Here is a 25,842-nt window from a genome sequence, read left to right on the forward strand (position 1 = left end):
TTTTGAACCACTTGTAATGCAGTTAGGTAATTGTTTTTGTACATACATTTACTTGTAATAAATATTCAATTACTGTAAATAAATAACTTGATTTCACCTATTAGTTATTTTGCAAATTCCTCATGAACATCCGCCGAGGAGAATTTTAGTACATGATGAATGGTTTTTATGCAAGCAAGTGTAATAGTAACTTTGGGTAAAGTGCAGAATCGCCCATTTATTGGTTTGGCGCTTTTTACAAAAGTAAGAAGAATCGGATTTTTGTCAATTTTCTTTCACTTTTTAAGTGAAAATAGGTCGTTGTGTACGTGGATAAAGTCAAGGGAGTGCGCAATGTCATTTTTGTGCAATTGTGGGTTTTTTTAAAGTGAAAATAGGTTGATGTGTACATGGATACCAAGTATGTGCAATTCTTAAAAACGTACCAAGCAGTGGGTCATTCTGCACTTTCCCCGTAACTTTCATTCTCTATATTGATGATGTTTTAAAGATAAAATTTCTAAGAATGTGAAAGATATTTCAGTAGCTGTTAAATGCAATAAATTGTCCAACTATTTTGATTGCACTGTGCTACTGCGATTTAAACTCCCGCCATCCCCATGATCAATTATTTATAAAATATTAAGTCAGTTTTAAAAATGTGCGAAGTTCAGTTCAATTTTAACAAAATTGAGATTTTAAACCAAAATTAATTTATTTCATTGTGTCGAATGTTCTTGACTGAAATTCTTGATTATTAATATGCCTTTTTTGTAAGAAATGCGGTAAAAGTATATTCATGGGTACTCCTTGGCAAGTTTTGGCGGTACCTGGATACCGACTTTGTGCAGTTCTTTGACTTGTTATTTTGGCTTTGTGTTACACAAAGACAAAATAACAAGGGAAGCACTTTTGCAGAGAACCCAGGAAATGTAAACATTGCCAACTTTGACGATAATAGTTCAAACCTGGTAACCCAGCGGATTCATCCTATTCGCTTGTGCGAAGGTTGCAACCATTCCTCTTGCATTCATTTTGTTGAATTATCACCATTGTTGTTCGCATTTGCAGATTTGGTTGATCTTTGGATTATGGTAACTTGGCGATTTTTTGGTGAAAATTTGGCGATGCCATTTTTGTGCAATTCTGGGATTTTTTTTTTAAGTAAAAATAAGTCGACGTGTACATGGTTTAATTGTATTTTAATTAAATGATAGTTATTTTGTGAATTATATGTTTGTAGCAATTTGGTATACGTTTGAGTGGAAGTAAACGTGCATGGAAATAATTTAAATATTTGACACTAAGTATTTGTAACCATTTTTAATGTTTTGTTATGAATTCGTTGGTGACGTTTATAATAGATAATTTAGAGGTAAAAGTTTTGGATATTTTATTTATATTATACGTGGAAATGTTCATCCTTGGATAGGGTATATACTTTTTTGCGATCAGGTAATTTCATATATGTGCTTTTTACGTGGCGGATAAACTTCTCTTATTTCCTCCGCTAAATAAAACGCAATCGTATGTGCGCCTCTTTCAGGATCTTTAAAATCATACTTATACAGTCAAAAGTCGTTAATCCGGACTCGCCGGGACTTCGGCGATTCCGGATTATCGATTTTTCCGGATTATAGATCATCAGTTTAAATCTCGTAAGATGGCATGCAGGAATTCTAAAATTAAAAATATGAAACCGTAATTTATGAAATAAAGAACAATTATGATCTAAAGGGTATCAAAACTTGCAAAAAGAAAAAGCTTAATATTTATTTGTTTACTTTATTAAACATTTCTTTCAATGTAAGTTGTTTAAGTTTTGCTTCGTTTTATGTGATAATACTTTCTCTTTAATTCTATTAAACAGACATAATTTCTTGTTCAGTTACAAAGTTCCGCTGTTCAAGTCCTATAATTGCTGTGTCAAGAACACCGACTAATTTGTCAATCGAAATTTTTTCGTTTTCAATAACCTCTGTTACTTTTCTTCGCTATCGGAAGCGAATTATAATGACGAGAAACTTGTTTTAAATCATATCAAAGACGGAGCATATCAAGATGAAATACTACATTTGGTAAGGAATTATAAGCCAAATAAAATAAAAACATCAGCGCTGAAGATAAGGATATTGCTGACAAATCAACTTCCAATTCATTACGCGCCCGCCGTTGCGTTCCCCCCGCCGAGCAGCGTGAAATTGATAAACAGATTTCGGATTTCAAAACATACTTTCGCTTTAGATCCTTTACATATTAACAAATATATATCGGAAATTCTATTTGATATAATCGAAAGTTTAAGCTTACTTTTATAAAATTGCTCTTACAGTCTGCAAAAAATAATAAGCCGGATCCAATTCGAAAATTAAGGAACAACGCGATTATCAACACTAACTGAAACAGATAATTAGATAATTTTAGCTTATATGTCTATTATACATAAAACGCGCACGCGAAAACGTATTCTGCACTTGCGCACACTCATATGCGCAGTCGTAAAAGGTTTTACGCGCACGCGTAAACACCTATGCGCATGTGTCAAAGCGGCGCATGCGCAGAAAGTTTTTAGTTTTGAGGTCCGGATTATAGATCATTCCGAATTATGGGTGTCCGAATTAACAACTTTTGACTGTAGTTCAAAGCAAGATGTTGAAAACCTTCATCCTCCGAACAGACTTAATAAAACTTAATAAGCAATCTTTACTTCTATCTCGCACAACCTTAAAAAAACACTTATTACTACCCCTTTCAATCCCACTAAATACCCATTTCGAATTCACTTTAGTTAGGGCCATGTGATCCAAATATTAACCAATGCTGTTTCACACAACACAGAATAAAGCTAAATACAAAATTTCCAGATTTCTCCCCTTTTCCGATTAAAGAACTGTAATTTGTCCATTAATGTCGCATGACATCTCGTTTCCCTCACACAAAATAATGCATAATCGGAACTGAGTACTTCTCACATTATTACCAAAGTCCTAGGTAGTAACTTTTATCGCCTCCAAAATGTCGCCAAACTACCAGTTACCATATTCCAAAGATCAGCCCTTCTTAATCTTTTAAATATTAAGTACAGTTCCAAAATTCAAAAAAGTGTTGTATATTTGCTTACTACATTCCATTTTATTTTTTAAATTGGTACTTTTCCGTTTTGCCGGCACAAACGATAAAGTCGCCGATAATGGTACAACTCTCTTGTGCACTCCCTTTATCCATATACACATCAACCTATTTTTACTTTAGAAAAATCAGAGAATTGCACAAAATTGGCATTGTGCACTCCCTGGACTTCGTTCATGTACACATTGATATATTTTCACTTAAAAATGCTAAATGCCATTATCTTTGAGTAAGAAAAATTTGAGAGGGAAAGTATGTATGTATAGAAAGTTAGTATTTTATGCTGATTCTTAAAAGGGGAATATATATATTCTTCTATAACAAATAATAAATTTAGTAAAAATAACACTTTGTTATTTGCCATTATATTTTCACATGTCATTGATCTGTCAATATAATAATGTTTTAGTACTGAATTTTTAAAATGTAATGACAAGACATCTTAGATAGTTAATCAGAAATCAATAAGAAATCTAATATTATAATAATAAAAAATTTCATGTGTGTGTGTGTGTTTATATATATACATATATATATATATATATACACACTATATATACATATATATATATACATAAATGTTGTATGATGTTAAATCCATTTAGTGCGAATACAAGTTATTATTACTTGCGCAATTGCTGCAAAGTTAGTTAATAATAATTTATTTCCTAAACAGTATTGATTAATTGATTATATTATCTCCTAAGTTTAATTAAAGTAGAATTATTTTAAAAGTGTGAATCCATACTGACTTTTAAAATAATTCTACTTTAATTAAACTTAGGAGATAATATAATCAATTAATCAATACTGTTTAGGAAATAAATTATTATATATATATATATATATATATATATATATATATATATATATACACTATATACAGGGTGTTTCAGCCCTGTGGTTACAGACTTTCAGGAGAGATAGAAGAGTACGCGTAGCCGATTAAGAATCACATAGCAATGCATGATCAAAAATGCCTTCCTGGCATGGTAGTGACAATGCAAAATGCCAGAAAAGGAGGACATTACAAGGTGAGAAAACATGTTTATTTTGCTTAATGCATTTAAAATGTTTGGACAGCTTTGGCTCATGTTCATGTGTGAGGTAAATGGTGCTACATACACTGAAACATCAGGTAATGTAGCATGTGCATGGTAGTTGTGGCCACACTTGCAATGAATCTTCATTTCACCTGCTAACATAGTGGAAATAGGATGACACATTACACGAATGCAGAGGTCACTGATATGCATCTTGCATGTGGGGCCTCTGATTGCATTGAGTGAGTCCGCACAGTGATTATATCCCCAACATTATCCCATAAGGCAAACTCCCTGCCACAACTTTTTTCCACGCATATACAGAATGTTGTCTGAATGGGGATCTTTCAGCAAGAAGACACAACAATGTCAGCAATAGTAAAAATTGTTAGCTAACAAGGAGACCGTGCTGGGGATGGTACAGATCAGTCCCGGTGCCAGTACGTGGGCTATCGCCAATCTTGTTGGGATTTCCCACAACAGCTTCTGGTAATTCCTGCATGACAACTCCATTCACCTGTACCATACTCAATGTTTACAATTATTGGACATAAGTGATTTTGCTCCACCATTGACCTTTGCATAGTGGAATTTACCAGATGCCCTGAACATATTTCTGTTTCCCAGCCACTATTTTGTTCACCAATGAGGCGACCTTCCCACAGGAGGGAATTTTCAACTCATATAACTGCCGCATGTGGTTTAAGGAGAACCCACATGCAACAAAATCCAATGCAGTCCAGAGATGGTTTTTAGTTAATGTATGGGCCAGCATCATTTGGGTCCACCTCGTCCAGCTGTAGTGGTTGCCCCAACATATGATAGGTGCAATCTATCTCATCTTTCCTCAAAAAGTATTGCCGTAGCTATTGGATTATGCAAACATGCACACTGCAATGCATTCTGCCATACTATTTCAGCATGATGGAGCTTTCCCTTAATTACAGCCTTGATGTGCATCTCCACCTGATGCAATGTATCCTCAACATTGGATCAGCAGAAGTCGTCTGATGCATTAGGCAGCAAGATCGCCAAATCTCGCTTGCATTGACTGCTTCCTCTGGGGGGGTACATCAACACTGGTATGCGAAACCCCTATTAACAGTGCTGAGAAACTTGTTGCATGCATTGAGGAAATCTGGGACCCATCCAGTATTGTCCAGAACATTAGATCTTCTATGCACCGGAGATTTGAGGCCAGCATCACAGTTCGGGGTTGTAATTTCTAACACTGTCTTTGATGACAATAATTGTCAGTTTTTGTTCTTATTTCTTGATGTCTGCTGTACTAAACATAATAAACATGGATTGGCAGGAGTGGTCTTTTGCACTGCCCAACAAGATGGCCAGAACTCACTTGCACTGACTACTTCCTCTGGGGGTACATCAAGACATTAGTGTATGAAACCCCCATTAGCAGTGCTGAGGAACATGTAGCACGCATTGAGGCAACTACTGGGGAAATCTGGGACCCATCCAGTATTTTCCAGATCATCAGATCTTCTATATGCCAGAGATTCGAGGCCTGCATCACGTTCTATGTTCATAATTTTTAACACCTTCTTTGATGATGATCATTGTCAGTTTTTGCTCTTATTTCTTGGTTTCAGCTGTATTAAACATAATAAAGATATTTTCTCACCCTGTTCATGACCTTCCTTCTTGTGTTTTGTGTTGTCATTATCGTGCCAGGAGAGTGTTCCTGACCATGCATTGCTATGTGATTTTCCATCATCTAGGTGTACTCTGGAAGCTTGTAACTGCTGTGCTGAAACACCCTGCATATATATAATATAATATATACACCTAAAAACAGGTGGTAGACTTTGAAACACGGAATGGTACAAAATGCAGCATTTCATACAGCTGAAATCTCTACACTCATCTTCTGAATTTTTAAAACAAATATCTAAATCTGAATCATTATCTGATGAACAATTTTAATTTTCAGAATTAAATTCCTTATTAAAAATGTACTTTAACTTTCTCTTTGATACCATTTCTAGCCATAATGTAAATTTGAAATATAGCAGTAAAAGTTTCTGAACATACTGCCAAATTCACCTTTTATTATGCAGGAAGTTATCTAATACTCTTACCACATCTATACCAAGTATATGTATATTGTATATATGTATGTAGAGGGTGATCTGTAATGTTCTGTGGTTTTTCAGATCAAAATGTGTGCTTTTCTAATTACTTTGTTACTACTTGTAAGGCCTGACCTTGACTGAAGGATATTTAAATACAGTCATTTCGGCAAAAATATATTTACGGGTACCCCTTGGCGATATTTTGCAGTACATGGATACCGAGTTTGTGCAATTCTTCGACTTGTTAATTTGATCACTGCTACACAAAGCTAAAATAACAAGACAAAGAATTGCACAAACTCGGTATCCATGTACACAACAACCTGTTTTCACTTAAAAAAATCAGAGAATTGCGCAAACTTGGCATTGCACACTCTCTTGTCTTTATCCATGTACACATCAACCTATTTTTACTTTAAAAAAAAAATTAGAGAATTGCACAAACTAGGCATTGCACACTCCCTTGACTTTGTCCATATAAACATCGAACTATATTCACTTAAAAAGTCAATGAAGCAGCCAACAAAAAAATATGTAATCTCAATAAACTACATTTTAAACCAAACAATGAAATAACATTAAAAGAAATTTCAATTATGAATTCAAAAATTATGAATTCAATTATGAATCAATTATGAATTCAAAAAGAAAATTCATTTATGAATTAACATGTCTTCAGTCAAACAAAATTCCTTAACAGCATCCAAAAACTTCCCAAAATTATCCGAACTAGAATCTGTATACTGGCAACACCACATAAATTCACAAAATAAGAGTAAAAAACAGCCTGCATAGCGCCCTTTATCATCCGACTTTCGACCATGCGCATTTCCTTCCTACAAACAGGACACTTAATAATGGCTACTAAGTAAACCTCCATTTACACACCAGTCAAGTAATGCTGTTTTCCCCATTCTTTCCAAATCGTTCAGAAACTTCAAATTAATCTTACACATTCAGCCATTTTACCATCTAAACCACAAAACAAGCAATATACTTCCTAACCAACACACACGCACAACCCCTTATGAATTTACTGCAATCATGCAACTGATTAAATAGTAGGGTTTCCATAACATTCAACTACTCAGGCTACCATAAATGAAACAACAACTTGGCAATAAATGAAACAACTTAATACAAGGAGTACCTTTCTCTCTATTCTAATCGTCATTTCTGCTTATGTTGTGACATCATACTTGTTTCCATACTGTACTAAGAATGGAGTACCCAAATGTTCAATTTTGTCTCTTGTATTTTAAAAACAATGAAAAATTACTTGCTAGATTGCTCATAAAATTTATGATATATGTGGGCAAAGTGCTGTTTCTGGTGACACAGTTTGAAAGTGGTTTGAAAAGTTATTCATGGAAATTTCAGCCTCATAGATTGTGCCTGCTCTGGACGGCAGTTCTCTGTGAACAAGAACCTGTTCAAAGAAACTAATGCTGAAAATGCACTTCATACAATGAAGCAATTATTGGACAAACAAATAATTATATCCCCCCCAAAAAAATTATTATCATTTCCAAATGATTTAGTATGTAAGCTACTATAACCTGTGGATACTTCATACATTAACAAAATAGAATATGCTTGGAGTTTTGTGCAATTCTTCCCTGAAAATAAATGAAGAGGCTCTTTTTTTTAAAATGACTTATTATTAGAGACGAGAAGTGGCAACTATGCACCAATGTTACAAGAAAAAGATCATGGGGTAAGCGAATAGAGCTCCCATCAGTAATATCAAGAGGTGTGCTAGATCTCAAAAAAGTTATGGTTTGTGTTTGATGGAATTACAAAGAAAAGGTATCTTATGAATTATTGTCAAAGCAAATAATAAATTCAGAAAAATATTTCTACCAAATGTCAGTTTTAAAAACAGTCGAAGCAAAGCATTTAGAACTGACCACTTGTCGATGTGTTGTGTAACATCATGTCATTGCTCGACTATGCATTTTGATAAATGCCAGACAGACATATTAAATATAACTGATGTGTTTTGTATCATCTCTCACCAGGCCATATTCACTAGATCTTATCCCCTTTGGATTTCATTCTTTCAGTTCTCTTCGACACTCTCTAAATGGCTGGAGTTACCTGCAGAACTTTCTAGAGGATTCAATGTATGTATGCAGTCCAGTCACATTGATATGACTAACACCTACTTCCGCCGTCAACCTGAAATAATCAATCACAAAAGGCAGGTGGCAGCACTAGCAATGTAATGGATAATATATAAAGAATATTGGAGGGAAGCAGAAAACATTTCAGTCGTTGACATATTGCAGAAATAGAGCAATTTATCTGATGCCAGAAAGGGTATGAACATTGATTTCCAAACCAAGCATAGAAGAAGCATTTCCAAAACAACTAGTTTTTAAACTATTTGCATCATGCTGGAGTAAAAGTATACCACACATGGCAAACAGGCACTGTCTAAAATCAGCAATATGACAATGTGGTGCACCACAGACCAAAGATGACAAATGTGAACAACAGCTGTAAAGATGCATTCAGGCAAATAAACATGCAGTTGATGAGCAATTGATTGCCAAGATGACTCAAGCGACTACCAACAGTGTGTCCTCCGAACAGTTTAACGAACGTTACTGCGCATGGGCCTATGCATCAGATGCCTGGTTAATGCACCTATGCTGATTGTTGTTCGAGGGAAGGGTGGAATTTGTACGCTGGTACCCCAACTGCACATCTACTGAGTGGCGATAAATGTCTTTTCTGATGAATCATGTTTTATGCTCAATTGACAGACATTTGCATATATGCCATGAAACGTCTGAAAACAAACAGTCTGCAACAACAATTGCTGGAGGAGGAAGTAATATGATCTGGTGAATGTTTTCGTGGCCTTCCTTGGTTCACTCATCATTGTGTGTCTGGAGAGTCATGTGTGGTATACTTTTACTCCAGCATGATGTAAATAGTTTAAAAATTAGTTGTTTTGGAAATGCTTCTTCTATGCTTGGTTTGGAAATCAATGTTCATACCCTTTCTGGCATCAGATAAATTGCTCCATTTCTGCAATATGTCAACGACTGCAATGTTTTCTGCTTCCCTCCAATATTCTTTATATATTGAGCATGATGAGTCAACAGAAGTATGCCTCTCTTTGCGGACCATGTCCATCCCTATATGCAGATTGCTTTTCCTCAGCATGATGGCATCTACCAGCAAGACAGTGTGACGTGTGGGGTTCAAAGAGCACTAGAATGAATTTACCATGATTCCCTGGACTTAAACGCAATTGAGAATTTGCAGGACCACCTCCATCTAGTTGTTTGTGCAATGAAACTGCAACCAAGCGCAACTAGGCATGACACTAGAATTGCCATGACTTCACATCCCTGTCCTGACACCTTCCAAAACTCACTGATTCTTCCTGCACATCAAGCAACATTTGCACTGTGAAAGGTGGTTATTCTGGCTTTTGACAAGTATTCACATTAATATGACTGGACTGTATAATGTGAAGGATAATATGTACTTTTCCCATTAAAGCCATTTTGTGCATTTTCATTAGTGTCATCATAGCACTTTTTTGCTAATTTCTTTCCTTACGCCTTTGTCTTGATTGTAGACAAAACGCAGTGATCCGGAATAGTTATATGTCACTATGCAGGAGCATCACCATCCCTTGGAGATAGTATATTGCCCATTCAGTCTCAATCAGTTTCATTCAGGGGAAGTTTTGGTTATCAAAACTCAATAGACATTAACTCCTAACACTATTAGTAAATGAATCATACGGCAGTAAAAAAAAAAAAAAAAAAAAAAAAAAAGAGTATTTGATCCTATAAACCATGTTTACCACCTGTAGCCTCCCCCCCCGGCATGAGTAAACGTTGCATAACCATTTCAGCTTCAAATTGTATATTAGTTTCATGAGGTGGTTATTTGAATGCAATCTTTTTTTCTGAAAAACATTTTTTCCTTGGAGTAAGAAAATGGCTGCTTCTTCATCTCTTGACAAATTCCAAGTTGTGGAATCTGTTATAATAATAATAATGTGGAATTTGTTATAATAATAAAAAAAAAACTGTGTAAAAAATGTCACATGAGCGATGGTTATAAAGGCAGTTATTGCCGGGAAAGAAACCAAATCAATCAAACTGGCAATGCCTTGTGCCAAAGAAATGCTAAACAAAAAAAAAAAAAAAAAAAATGCTACATGGCATGCTTTTAATGAAAAAGTACCAGCAAACCTATCTTTCCACTTTAACCATAGATATACCAAATAAACTGGAGGTAAAATTAGGTAAGAATGTTTTCTCGTAGTGTAAACGTTAAGGCCGGAGGGATGTTTTTCTAATGTATTTTTAAACATTATAGGGGTGCATACAGAGTGGTTATGATTTTTAATAATTTTTAGAAGTCAAAAAACTATTTATGTCCATTATAGTATTACTTAACGTAATAAATTATGTAGTATTCTAATCTTCCAACTAAACTGTTTCTGTTTTACATTTTATTGTTATTTTTGCTTTTAATTTAGTTTCTTCTTCTTTTTGTGTAGCCTAATGTTCAAAGATGAACATCATGCGCAAATTGCTTGTCGGTCATTCGAGGGGTGCGGCCATGGGAGAAGATCCACCTCCATCATCACAACATACTGCATTAGGTCTTATGCACCTACACAAACTGTTTAGTGAACTTGCCCACCCTGCTCATCCTTTAAGTCAAAATGAACAGGAGCAACGTCTTTATAATATGCTGCCATTGTTTTGTAAGGTATAATAATTTAATTTTCTGTTTTTTCCCTAATTAAGTTTTTAAATGTATGATTATTGCATTTATTTCTTGTCATACACCTATGCTAAATTAGGGCCACGTTAAAATCATTACCCTAATAATAGAATGCTAAATTTCTTTTTTATTATTAATTACTATAATCTCTTACTGGTCATAGAATTGCTTTCAGCTTTTAATGATAATTATGGATTGTCATGTATAAGGCAAATATGATTTTCTGTAACCTGATTTTAAAATTTTGTCACTTATATGCTTTGCATTATAAAATTTTAATATTTCAAAAATATATGCATTTGAATTTCTCCTTTTTTTTTTCTGTTTGATTTTTATAGTTTAGTTTATTTCTGTTTGATATGTATTTTTCTTCTGATAGGTATTTGGAAATTGTCCCTCCTCTGATATGATGGAAAAATTTTCCGATATACTAACGTTTTGCCAATTGGTTTCAAGACTTATGGTATCAGAAATACGCCGACGAGCCTCAAATCAAAGCACTGGTATATATATATATATATACATATATGAATGCATTATTTCTGCTTTAATGTATGTATAATATTTTAAGAATAATTATGTATATGGCTGTATTTACATTGTGTGTACACAAATAATGCACATTTTGACTGCAAAGACATGCTAGATAATATAAATCTGGAAGTAATTTGTCATATAAAATTAACAATATTAATGATAGAAGCTCTATTTACTACTTTGTCCTGCTTTCAAGCAGCTTAATCTGAGAATAATTTCTGCTCCCCTTTCCCATGTAGATGGTGTAGTTTGTTTCCTTCCCAGTATGTAAAATAGAGCAGAGCACTATCTGATAATTTAAAAAAAAAAAAAAAAAAAAAATTGATATCTTCCATTTTTACTTCCTTGTATAAAGTATTGTAAACATGAAAAATTCCAGCTATCATATTTAAACGAAAGTATCCATTTTGACCACTATCAAATGCAATTTAATGATGTTTCTGCGTGACATCTGTATGTAAAGACAGAATAAAGGACTTTTTCACCCCAGACGGAGTATAAAATTGATTTAAAATGGACCCAGAAGAGTTTTTTTTTTTTTTTTTTTTTTTTTTTTTCTTGTGATGTCTGTACGTAGGTTTTATCTCACATAACTCAAAAATGAGTAGCTTCAGAACATTGAAATTTTGTATTTAAGACTGCTATAATATGTGTTGTGCACCTCCCTTTTTGTTTGCTATCGGTCATGCCAAAAGTATATAAATATATACATGCATATATACCCACGCTATTATTCATCTCGGTGAGCTCAGTTTTTTTTTTTTTTTTTTCCCCCTCATCTTTTGCTTTAAAAATGATTGAATAATGTTATTCTTAAGTTAGTTAAGGTTTCTATGCCTTAGTTAATCTGCATGCAATAGTTGTAGAATTAATTATCAACACTTTGAAAGTTGCTTAAGTGCAGCTAAATCTAATTTTTATTTACCACAGCAGCCGCATTTGTTTACATTTGAAATTTGGCAGAAATGTGAATTCAGTTTCTGCAAATGTGAATTCAGTGTTTTTTTACCGAGTGGAAAAAATAAACTTCCAGTTCTCTGTACTGAAAATATGCCTTCTTTGATGGATGAATTATCATGTTTCTACATAGAAACTCTAATTTTAATTGTATCAACTGTATTTGGCATTTTATTTATTTCTATATTTTTAAATTTTTAATGAAGATATTTTGAGGTTTTTATGCATTTTTGCCTTACTGAAAAGTGAGAACTGAATGAATTGAATAAGAAATCTACCTCTAATGAAATTTGGGGAAAGTTTAAATGAAATGCAGCAAAAAGTGTGTATAATTTAATATCCCTTGCAAGAAAGTTATGTGGTGTCCGTATCAGATTTTTTCGATTCGGTGTAGTTTTGTGAATGGGAATACTGGCCATATGAATAACAAAAATTGTCATATATTAACTATCATATGGTATCCAATTTAGATTTTACTCATTCATTTTGGCTTTCTACAGAATGTGTGGCTAATTGACCTTTCAGTGAAGAAGAGAGTATGGTTAAAACTTGAAGTACATTCAGCAAAATTTTCACTATTATGCAAATTTTTGTGTCAAAAAATGTTTGCTTTCAAACTAACATGCATTTGATATTAAGTATCATTTTATTTGGGTTGTTCTCCTGCATTCATTTAAAATTTTTTTTAATGAAACATGCCATATAAAATACTTATCAGTTGTTAGAATTAGCGTATTGTTTAAGAATTAATAAAATGACTGTTATTTTAGCTTAACCTGTGACATTTTTAATTCATGTAACTACTTATTTCAAGTCAGATTTTAAATGGATTATTACTTTTATGTCTTTGTAGAAGCAGCCAGCTGTGCAATTGCAAAATTTCTAGAAATTTCTAGTACTGAAGAACTTAGCAATGGTTGGATGTTGCTGACTGCTGTGAATCTTTTGGCTGCTGGTGATGCTCCTTTAGTTGATATAATGACTGCCTCCTCATTACCTTCAACATTAGTTAAGTGCCTGTATCTCTTTTTTGATTTGCCACCCATAGAAAACCCAGATGACATAGATCCAGAATGTGAATTCTCCCCCAAAGAAAGAAGAATTTTGTTACAAAAAGTATTTGTTCAGGTAATTTGTTCATACTTTTTTACTCTAAGCATTGTAATCATGACCTATTAAATTGAGTGACTATATTAATTCTTGCTTGTGATACCGTAGAATTAAAATTATCCAGCTAGCTGGAATTGCAGTTCATCTGGGTATTTAAAAAATCTCGATAATTGATTTGATTAAGAATCTAAATTTACTGCAGTGAAAATTGCAGTGTTTTACAGGGTTCGTAGCAGTCCTTATAAGTCCTTATATTTGAAAATAAAATATAAAGGCCCTTATAGGTGCTTACTTTTTCTTTAAAGCCTTTTTTATTTTTGTTTGTTTGTTTTTGTTTTCAGTGCTTATTTTTTGCTTTTAGTGCTTTTTTTTTTTTTTTTTTTTTTAATGAACGTGTTTTTTTTCCCTGTACCAAAGCCGAAATTAAATAAACAACTTTTCTTCCTAATATAGAATGTCAGATGGTGAATCATACTCCCGGAAATAGCTTTTCCCCATGTCTCTGCATTAACATAACCTTTGGTGTGCACGAAAAGTACAGACAGGTGCCCGTCGTTCTATTGGTCAAAAAATTGCCAAAGCAGTAGAAAATTCCGGTACATTCGACATTCTTTTCCTTCCACCCAAATACTACACACGTTTGAATTTCTATCAAGATCTTAAAAATTTGCATTCTCGTTCTGCTTGGTCAGTTCATATTCGTGTTTATTATGATCGTTATGCTTATATTATTTGTATGAATGCTTATAATAACATAGTTCAGTAGCTGCTGAAGTATAGTAAACTTCCAAAAATGATTGTGTTTTAACACAGATTAGCTTTCTAAGGAATAATATTCAGAATGGCTTAAATAAAGGGAAAGTAATCAAATAGTCAAAATAATTTCATTTTTTGGGCCAATATATTGTACAGTACAAAGGTTGGGAGGTCTCCCCTTTCTCCGCAAAATCTTAAATATTGGAATATTGAAACTGTTACAGTTCGCTGCAAAACAAGCAACGGACCCTTTTTTTTTTTTTTTTTTTTTTTTTTGTCATTTTCCAATCTGGATTGAATAGGACTAAAAGTTCTGCGGTCTACCAACCCAAGCGAAGTATGATTCTATTCCAGAAATTTAACGTCGTCTGTTGAAAATTAGAATGAAAAACACCCCAGTTATTTAGTTCTTTATTCACCCAATACCGGCAGTTGTTGATTCTGATTGCGTAGGGAAATCGTCGTATCGATATCACGTAGGGAAGAATTACGGCGCACGTATTGTGCAATAACGTTTACGATATTTTGCAGAGATAATTAATTTTGATGTTCAGTCCGAGATTTGTTTATGAATACTTAAAAGAGTTTTACTGTGCTTGCTTAGCAGAATATTTTTTAGTTCCGTTGGTTTATTTTTATATGATGCACATATTGAAATGTCAAAAGCATTTATTTAGCAGAAAAATCTAAAGAAAGGCTACAGTCTACCCCCCCTCCGCTCCTTCAAGTAACGCTCGACTGTCCGAATATTCGCCAATTTCCAAGTATGCGGGTTAGTTAAGCTTTTACTGTTAAAGATGACTGCATGAAGCAAATTTCTGTCTTCTGATTTCAGAAATGTTCCTCTTTTTTACTTAAATTACTTTGCTTGCAATATCTGTTAAGAGAAAACTGATACACAATGAAAATTTAGAAAATGTTCATAATTTAGATTTAAATTATTTAAATATCAATATGAGTGGAAAAATAAATTGTACTTATTATTAGGTTCCAAGCATATACAATAAACATGCCTTATTATTATTTATTTTCTCTATTTTGAACTGAAATTTCATCATTAAATCTTGTAATATTGTTTAGTTCTTCATAGTTTTTTTTTTTTTTTTTTTCCCTCTCATTGTAAACTAGTTCTGTAAATTGAACTATTATTTAAAATTTAAAAAAAAAAAAAGTAATTATTTTCCATGGTTGAGAAAATGTTATTCTCTCTTAATAAGTACTTCATTTCTCATATTTTAAATTACAAGTCTAATTTTTAATGTTATGCAGTTGTGTATGATGTAATTAGACAGGTGCTTATTTTTTTTCTTAAAATGTGCTTGAAAAGTGCTTATAGGTGCTTATTTTTGTAACTAAAATGTGGCTATGAACCTTGTTTTAACATTTTCATTTGTCATGTTTTATTTCAATGAAAAGAGTTAAATAAAATTTATTTTTACTTCTCTGAAACAAAATACAAAATATATTAATTTAGCAGTATTAAAAAGCGAATTTTTTTTTAGTTCATTAACATTGAACACATTCCTAAAATGAAGAAAAGAGGGGGTTATTTTAGCAATGTGTAATATAAAATAAAGAAAATAACAACTGGCATCAAGGATAAGAGGATTTTCATTGGAACTTGAAATCTTATTTCATATCTTGTTGTTCATGTTCTTCCTTTCATTGACTATATAAATCAGTCACAGAGTTCTGCTGTTCAACACAGTCATTTATTGTCAAACTATTCACTATCTGAAGGTCCATTATATGTCTTTCATCAGTACTTTGCATTATATTGTAAAAGGAACATGCTAAACCTCAGGAATAGAATGTAGAATTTTTATCAATCTGTATCATTTTTTGACACAAAGGACCATGATTTTAGCAGATATTAGGACCTTTAAATTAGAAGGCAAGTTCTACAAATATTACAAATTAGCTATCCTTTTATCACTGTTCTCTTAGGAAAATCTGATTGTGCAATGTATCGTATTGACTTTGATGTGTAAATATGCATCCACTAGGTATATGAATACCATCACAAGATGTGTTCTGTCTAAGCTATGCCTGTTTGTATAAACAAAAAACTACTAATTAGTTGTTGTTAATCTTCCTCATCTCACTCTGTCACCAGGATCAATTTTACAAATTTTATTATGACAAAGGTTATCAACTGTTGTTGAAATAGGCCTTGAGTACTTTATGTGTGACAGCAGGACTTCATTCAACTACATTCCATTTTTTGAGAACTTTCTTGAATGATGGATCTCAGGATCTCCTTCCCCACTAACAACTTCTCGATATGACTTGCAACTTGACCATATTTTAAGTGCATTATGCTGCAAAGATAGTAATACTCACAAACTTCTATACTGAGATTTGAACCCTCATCTGGCTGTAAAATGGGCTCTTGCCAGTAAAATGGCCTAGTTCTGATCAGTGTCCAGCTGTAGATTTAGATGTAGCTGTATATAATCTCATCTGTACACTCATCAGGCTGTATTACCCTCTTGCCAGTAAAATGGCCTAGTTCTAATTAATGTCCAGCTGTAGATTTAGATTTAGCTGTATATAATTGTTTTTTCCATTAATGTTTATAAATTGCATGTTTGTTAATGTTAATTTATATGATGTACATGTTCATCAAAATTAGTAGTAGTGTTTTTTAAAAAATGTTCTTCACTGTATTTATTTTATAAATAAATAAACAATTTAAATAATGTAAGTAAATTAAAAACAAACTTATTATTACTTAACCAAAAGAGAAGAACAAAACTGGATAAAAGAAATTCTTCTGTAATATATAAAAGATTTTAAAAGTGATGTTGTTATATAGATAGTTGTCAGAATATAGTTAATGTGTAGAATTAATTTTCCTCATAGGTTTTGGTCAGACTTTGTAGCCACTCTGGCCCAGCAGAAGAATTGAGCAGAAAAGATGATCTCACATTACTATTCAGTGCTATAACAAGCTGGTGTCCTCCACACAATGCAGTGTGGAGAAAAAGTGCTGCCGAAGTACTCATGACACTTTCCCGTCATGGGTTGTCCCATTCCGTTGTCAGTTATATTCACAGTAAGACTTTCTTTTCCTCACAAAATCATAAACTGATCTCTTTGTCATTAAATATAAATAATAAGTAGATCACTTCTTATATATATTTATAGCAGCACTTTGTGACTCAAACTTCGGCACTACAAAATATTTTGTACATATTGTAATGCAATCATAGCCATGGATGAGTATTCCTAGAGCTAGTGAGGTTACATGAAATAAGTCATGTATAATATCTTTTATGTTGATATAAGCAGATGTGGTAAAAATATATTTTAGGGTACCCCTTGGTGAAAATTGGTGATTTTTTTCGCGCCATTCCTGTTTACGTACAACGCCTTCCTCAGTAAAATGTCATCCAAAACATAATGCAATAAAATATAATTAAAACAAAAAATTTATAATCTCAGTAAACTGCATTTTGAATCAAACAATGAAATAATATAAAAAAGGAAATGCATGTTATCTTATTTATGCACTACAAAAAGGAAATATCGACTTATTTAGAAATTTCTGCATCTTCAGTCTGTGGCATACAAAATTTATAATCTCAGTAAACTGCATTTTGAATCTAACAATGAAATAATATAAAAAAGGAAATGCATGTTATCTCATTTATGCACTACAAAAAGGAAATATCGACTTATTTAGAAATTTCTGCGTCTTCAGTCTGTGGCATACAAAATTCCTTAACAGCATCCAAAAACTTTCTAAAATTATCTGAATTAGAATCTGTATGCTGCTGTTGCCACATAAATTCGCAAAAATAAGAATAAGAAATATCCTCTGTAGTGTCGGACAAACTCATTCAAAGCCATTTTAACATTCGACCATATGCATTTCCTTCGTACCTACAAGACACTTATTATGACTAAGGATTACTTACTAAGTAATCCTTCATTTACACAACAGTCAATTAATGCTTTTTTTCCCTTTCATTCTAAATCGTATGGAAACTTCAGATTAATCTTTTCACATATAGCCATTTTACGGTGTGAAGCACAAAATAAGCTTTAGAATTGGATCCTAATTAGGAAGCAGCATACTTCCTAACTAGCATCTAGCACCCAAATAAGCCCTTACAAATATTTTTGCCTCAATCACGCAACCAATCACGTCATAATAGGGTTTCCGTAACATTTACCTACTCAGATTACTGTAAATGAAACAAGCTGTTGTTTCATTTGCGATAATCCATGAGGTACCCTTAAATATAGACTAACCACAGTTGTTTCACATAGCCTATGGAAATCTTGGAAAATAAATTTGATAAATTTCAGTTAATAAAGTATTTCAAGTAAATCACAATTAACATTAATGTAATAATTAAATTTACTATATTCTACATTATGAATTTTCCCAATTTTTTTTTTTTTTTTTTTTTTTTTTTAACTTCTGCCTCTTGAGAATTTTTTTGTTGAATGCCTGTACCCTTGCAATAATGATATATTTGATGATCTTGTAATGTCATCTATAGGCACTAAGTAAATATACATTTTTTAAGTATTTATTGCATCTACTTGCTTTGCAACAAAGCATTGATTAAAACCCTTTATTCAGTATGAAAACAAAATAATCATAACTGGGATTTCTGAAAACATTTATAGTAAGAAATTCAACTTTACAAAAGCATGCAGAGATTGTTTTATCTTCTGCAGCCTTACCAAAAAGTTGCAACATCATTATCAAGAGCATTTGCGAACTTGTTGCCAGCTTTGGAGAGAAACATTTGTTTGGCTCTTAATATCTATTTCAAAGCATCAAGTACTGCCATTATTTTACATTCTTTTCTTTTTCATCTAGATCATGTATATTTCTTTGTTTTTTGTGCTGTTATTGTTCACATATACAATCTGTTTTTCACTAAAAAAAAAATCGGACAATTGCATAACCTTGGCACCAAAATTCTAAAATTTGAAGGAAAAATGAGGTGCATGATGCCTTTAAGCAAGCCACATTTTGCTGTATGCATGCAGAAAATTAAGTCGGAGATTTTGTCAAAAATGAGAAAAACTGGAGTATTTCAACCACTAGTATATTAAAATGCTGAAATTCCCATAGAAGGAATCATAAACTGCAGTCACACTGGCAAAAATGTCCATAGGAGTGGAAAGCCATCTGGGAAGATACCGTATCTGGGTTGCCATACATAAATACTTTTGGTGACATCGTAGGTTGCCACATAAATACTTTTTGCCAAGATGTCATATTCCCTCATCAATGCTTTTTTCCAAATTTCCTGTGGGGGTGTTAAATCAGAAATTCCTTCTGTGGCATGTGCTGTGGTATATATTTGCTATTTGTTCAGTTTGAATTTCAGACTGATAGTTTGAAACTTGTATTTTGAATTTCTTCTTGGAATTTTAAAAAAAAAAATGTTTATTTTTGTGTTTAAATTTGGTGTCAAGTGATGTCTATTAGCAGAAAAGATGCAAAAAATGAAACATTCTTAGAATTTGGATGAACATATATGAAATATTGAACTGATGTGATTGGTATAACTCTTGTAAATATGTGTGTCTGTAATGTTTGTATAAGCCAAGTAAACATTTAAATGCCTGTATCAAAAATGTTTAAAAGCTAAATTTTCCAAGCAGGTTTTTATTGTTTGCTTGCTTTTGAACATTTTCTTAATGTCCTTTGGAACTTAAACCGCCTTCGAGATCTCTTTCACGGGATCTGGTAAGCAGCAAAGCCAGCCTTGGGCAGTTATGATTTCCCGTGTACTTTTGTCTGTTTCGAAAACAAGGAATCCTGACTTTTTAGCCTTATCCTTAAGAGGAGATAATACAGCCAAGAAATACTAGACGTACACTCTTCAGTATCATGTAAAGTTTCAAGAGATTAAAAAATGTTCAAAATTCTGCTTTTTTGCCAAAATAATGATAAATATGATGAAATTGTTTGTGCTTATTGTTGGAAGATTGCAATGAAAACTCAATAACTAGTGCATTTAGGTTGTTGCATTTGCCTACCCTATTCTGCAATCTCTTTCTTTTTCTTCTTCTTCCCCTTTTTTTTTTTTTTTTGGCTTGTCACGTGCTCCGCCCTTAGGCACTACACGGAAAAGGAGAGATGCCCCATGAAGGTCTTTTTAAGGGAAACTGGCTTGTATCCACGTCACACGGGGGAGGGAACCACAAAAAACACCCATGCAGCCAGCCTGTTCGTCGGGACTTGAACCCCGGCCCGAACTACCAGTGTTCTGCGGCTTTTACCGCTAGGCTGCTGGTGGGCCCTCTTTCTTGTTTGACTTATGCTTTATTAAAGCTTATTTATTTCTTTAATTTGGAAATTTTTATGTAAGCTGTAGATGTTATTTAATAATAGGGTACTATTGTACTATACGTAGCTTTCTGTATTGCTTTCCATCGTCTGTTAGGTGTCTGGCATATTTTTCAGCAGTAAATTTCATTTGTAGAATGTTCTGTGCATTAATTCTCTGTCCTTGTGCAGTTTGCCTGTTGTTTTTGTAATACAATTTATTTATAACACTACTTTTCATTCATTGCAATTTAATTTTCCATATTATATCATATATGCTGCTTAAAATATAAGAGTATACATTAATGTATGTCTGTCCTCTAGCTATCAGATATGTGTAATCCTTTTCTCTACTGAATGATTGCGATTGCATTATTCATTATCTCATTTATATTTTAACTATATCAAAATGACAAGAGGTGAAGTTAAACAGAATGTCAATCATTTCTGTGTCTTTTTATATGAATTATCATCTTTTCTATATAGCATATTTTTAATTACATAATTTTTCTTGTTTGCTAGATAAAGCTTGCATAGCACTTTGTGTTGAAAACATGCAAAGGGTTCAAGAGTTATCACCTTTAGAAATTGTGGAAATGTTTGTTACTGTATTTTGCTTCTTGAAAGACTCAAGTGAAGTGTCACAGATAATTTTGGATGACTTTCGAACTTGTCAGGGATACATTTTTCTGTCAGAGTTTCTTCTTAGGTGAGTGATGTACCTAATTTATTTCTTTTTGCAGTGTAACTATTTAGAAAATCAGGTATATGTTTAATATTGAATTATTATTATTTTCAGGCTAGAACAGAATACCTCTGAAGAAGCATGTGAAGCCCTGCGTAATATTGTCCTGCTTATCGCTTCCCTCACTTCTTGTGGTTACATTGAGCTAAAACCTAGCCATGCTAGCACAGGTTCCCTTTATTCCTTGCCTGGCTTTCAAATTCCTCATTTATCTGGTATGTTATTCATTTTTCCTTATATAGTTTCAGTTTTGCATAAATATCTTTAATGTAGTATATATTATGTCTTTAGTGTGATTCCTAAACGACACATTTGGTAAAATTGTGCCAGTTTTATAAATCAGTTTATTTGAAAGTAAAAATAATTAATGGATATGGGGAGATATGGGGAAAAAATTAATAAGGTTAGCATAGATGTTTTCAATTATTCGGTCCCTTAAAGCATTACCAGTGACCTTTATATATCAGGTAGTTTTTTAATACTAACAGCATAATTAGTTTTTATCAAGAATGGAGGATCAGGCTGCAAGCTGATTGATACAAAGTTGGAAACAATGTAGGAACAAATACCTCATGCATGAAGATTTTCTTCAGGTTAAGGGATGCCATCTGAAGAATGTGAAAGATATCAAATCTTTCCCAACTTCCATCTATGAATATGTAGCAGCTACCAGTCATATGACAGTAAATATTTATCATATAGAAGAGTGGAAGGAATATATAGAAAAAGATGCTGTTATGTTTTTGTTGTTAACATGGTCATTGTTTGGATATGGGGAATAGTGATGGATGTGGGTGTTAATGCCATACTCTCATGCTTACTTCAGATATGAAGAGCTGTAATGATGTTACTCATTAGATTGATATTTTATTCAAAGAATCTCTAAGGAGAAGAAGTAAAGGTTCCCCGGGGCAAATGTGGCTCCGTCAGACGGAAGAGACACATTATGTATATCCCTGAAGCTTACTTTAAAGGGGCAAACCATTCCAAAGATATCCACCCTCCGTACCTCACTGCGCATGTGCGAAATAACATCAGGAGGCAACAAAGCAAAGAATGCAGCATGCCGTCGGCCATGTTAGCAATCTTTTACCACGTTGTTCGAAAACGTTCTTTGTTGTTGTAGTCAGAGGTACTTGGTTTTAGCTATGTGAAATTCTTTTAAAGACTTTTTAAATGTAATGCTGTAAGTGAAATGGTTTTGGCTATTGGGTGAAAGCTTTGCTCTTGGTTTTCACAATGGTCATTCCAAATAATTGTCTAAACGTTTTCATGGTAATTTGTTTTTAAAGTTGTTGTCGGATAATTATAATGTATTTCAGTGTTTTCAATTTATTTAGGGGTGCCTTTAATTGTCTTTAAATATTTTTTTCTGTTTCAGTTAGTTATTGCAAATTTTGCTTTTAAAATTTCACTGTAAAATTTTAACTATGGATCCATAAAAATTTATTACGTTTTGTATGGCATGTGTTTTCCCCCCTTTTTAAGTTTACAGAAGAAAAGAATTAAGAAATTTATTTCATTTAAATTTTGTCTTCGTACGGCTCGCTGTTTAAATTGAAAGTAAAAATTGGACAGGATTTCTATAATTCGCCCCAAAATTCCAACTAACATCCTTTTGCTCATAAAACTCCAGAAATGTATGAAAATAAAACATTTTGAGTTATTTCAAAGTAAAAAATTTACTATCTCCTCGAACTGCACTGTTTAAATTTCACCCTGCGCTGGTGTTTCACTGCATAGCCGTGGCTCTTCGGTACAGCGGCGCAGAGGCGAAACAGGTTTACATTGCGTCTATGGAAGCTTTCATTCTTCTCCTTAGAGATTCTTTGATTTTATTAGCCCAAAGAGGCAATTTACACAGAAGAGCTATTAATTTTGTTCCGGCATTTTGGGTCATTTACTATAAAATTATGTTTCACTTTTCAAATTATTGCCACTAAATATTATGCCACCAATATATATATAAAATATATACAGTATATTTAAAGAAATTAAATAATAAAGAATTTCCATAAATGAATACATGTTTCTTGCATTATGAAAAAACAATGGTACCTAGAGACATAAACTTTTGAATAGCTGCTATAACTAACTGCTGTAGCGTACAATCTCACAATAGGCTCTAAGACTTCATCTCGATACCAGGCAGCCATCAAAGAAACCCATTTAAAGATATGCAGGTTGATGCGGTATCCTAATGAAATCCCTTCCCACACCATAATGCTTCTGCCTCGGAATGCGTGATGTTCTGGGACTGATTGCATGTTCATTGTTCACGCCATATCCGTATACGCTTGTCATCTGGCTCCAGAGCAAATCTTGTCTCATCAGTAAACATAACATTGCCCCAGTCAGACACATTCTAATTGACATGTTCCCAGCACCACTGTAATCGTGTCCCTCTTGATTGGATGAATAGAGGAACACAAACTCGAGGTACCCGGGTGTACAGTCCACTCATATGTAATGTTCGGCATACAGTAGCTGCAGATATCGCCTTACCAATGGATGCTGTAACCGTAGATGTCACATGTGTGGAGGTCGCTCTGTGATTCCGCTTGGCTACAATAGCAATATATTGATCTTCCGCTGAGGTTGTAACCCTGGGCGACCGGCTACGAGCCTTCGGACAACTGTCTGTGGGGTTTGAAATTGTTTCCATAAACGTGAAATTACAGAATGATGAACATCAAAGAAAAGAACAACATCTGTGATCGACTGTCCTGCTTCAATGCACGCCACAGCATGCCAGCGCTCAGAATCTTCCATTCATCTTCTGGAAGTCATAGAAACATGTATGTCTTGAAAACAAATTGTATGAAAGTTTTAAACACCTTTTATCAGCACTTACAATCAACTTCTGTAACCCTTCATAAAGCTGGCTTCTTATAAAACTATCTTTTTTGCATATTTCTTGACATGAAAGCATGATTGGCTGTTACCTAACATATTTGCATACTTCCATCTACCTCTGCAGTGAATTGCATCCTCTTCAATTCTGATTGGCTTCCGGAAATTAGCATTTTCCTCTCTGTACATAACTTTTGGAAGTGAATGTATATACATTTTGAAAGAAATTGAAACAAGTCTGCCACTCCTCCAAAAACTAAAATATTTTGCAATCATTTGGAGAATCATACAAAAGAACTAGGCTTTGGCATGTGTCATCATTTGGTATCTTTCTGCCTGGATAATAACTTGTAATAATTGAAATATATAGCATTTTAGAAAATCTTTAATAAAAAATATTAATTCATAATTTTTTCCTCGTTTTTGATTAATACAGATAGAAATTTTGGCACCAGCAGAGAATCTTTTATATATAATATGTTAGCGCTATTTTTTTAAATCTGATATGCGCAATTTATTTCTGCTGAAATCTGGTATAAATAGAAAGTTTAAAAAATTATACACATGTGTGTTAATCTGATTCATTTAGCATAGATTTATTTTCAAAATCACAATTAAAATTAAAATATGCTTAATGTATATTTATTTAGATTTTTCATATCTATATAAACTAAACTAAAATTGAAGGCACAACAGCCCTTAGAAAGCCATGTCCAAGCAGTGCCCTGATATCTGTTTTTTTAATTATGGGCCTCAGAGTGCATGAGCATATACCCTGTGCAAGGGGTCAGCTTGTCACAGGACCTCTGGTTTTTAGTTTCCAAGCGAACATGGTACTCATTTTATCAACCAACTCAAAGGATGAAAGGCTTGCCTGGGAATCGATGCCCGGACCTGTGGTGCTGCTGTGCGACGTGCTAGCCACTGTGCTACCGGGTGTCTTCAAATCTATATATAAAGTAATAAAATAAAGAATAATGTATAATTAATTAGTAAATGTAAAAATATCCTTATCTGTTGTATAACTTTAAAAAAATTAAGTTTATTTTACTGAAATTTTGTTTACTTTTATTATAGGTGCAAGTGTAAGAAATCTTCAAGCATTCCAAGTTTTGCAATCAGTATTTATGAAGGTTTGTAAGAGTTCTAAATATTATTATAAAATCTCTTATATAAATTACTCTTCTCTAATGTAAATACCTCCATTCACTGGCATAAATATACCACTTATTTAAAATATACATTTGCGAGCTTTTGCTTACAAATTTCTATTCTCTTAATTATTATTGTTATAATAAAATTCAGTATTCATAGAAAAACGGCTGTAAAACTATTTAAGGACGGAACATGATTAGCCTGTTTTGTGGTATCATATTTTCTGATTTTTAGAATAGCAAGTTATTTTGCTGTTAATAATCAACAATTTTTAATGAGTTTTTAGGCATAAAATTTCAGTTTAATGTCTTTAGTTATACTAGGGTGGGCCTAATAAAAGTGGCTCAGGAAACCACTTTTATTTGCCCCATCCTGTATTACTCAGTTTATGCATTTACTTTTAATATTTTGCTTTCCTAA

At 33.1% G+C, this 25,842-nt stretch overlaps 1 protein-coding gene across 1 annotated transcript in view; it reads left to right on the forward strand.

Moving 5' to 3' along the window:
• bchs (WD repeat and FYVE domain containing 3 bchs) overlaps positions 1-25,842 on the forward strand; it is a 196,540-nt gene that overhangs the window by 420 nt on the left and 170,278 nt on the right. Inside the window, exons 2-8 of the mRNA XM_085827196.1 lie at positions 10,779-10,993; positions 11,388-11,511; positions 13,356-13,630; positions 17,234-17,426; positions 21,192-21,378; positions 21,469-21,629; positions 25,345-25,400. Coding sequence (XP_085683322.1) covers positions 10,793-10,993; positions 11,388-11,511; positions 13,356-13,630; positions 17,234-17,426; positions 21,192-21,378; positions 21,469-21,629; positions 25,345-25,400 — 1,197 coding nt within the window. The 5' untranslated portion in view covers positions 10,779-10,792. The remainder of the gene's footprint in view (positions 1-10,778; positions 10,994-11,387; positions 11,512-13,355; positions 13,631-17,233; positions 17,427-21,191; positions 21,379-21,468; positions 21,630-25,344; positions 25,401-25,842) is intronic.

The sequence above is a fragment of the Stegodyphus dumicola genome, chromosome 11 (assembly GCF_044657685.1).
Source record: "Stegodyphus dumicola isolate Sdum_Otavi_A_Nest chromosome 11, ASM4465768v1".
Taxonomy (NCBI): Eukaryota; Metazoa; Arthropoda; class Arachnida; order Araneae; family Eresidae; genus Stegodyphus; species Stegodyphus dumicola.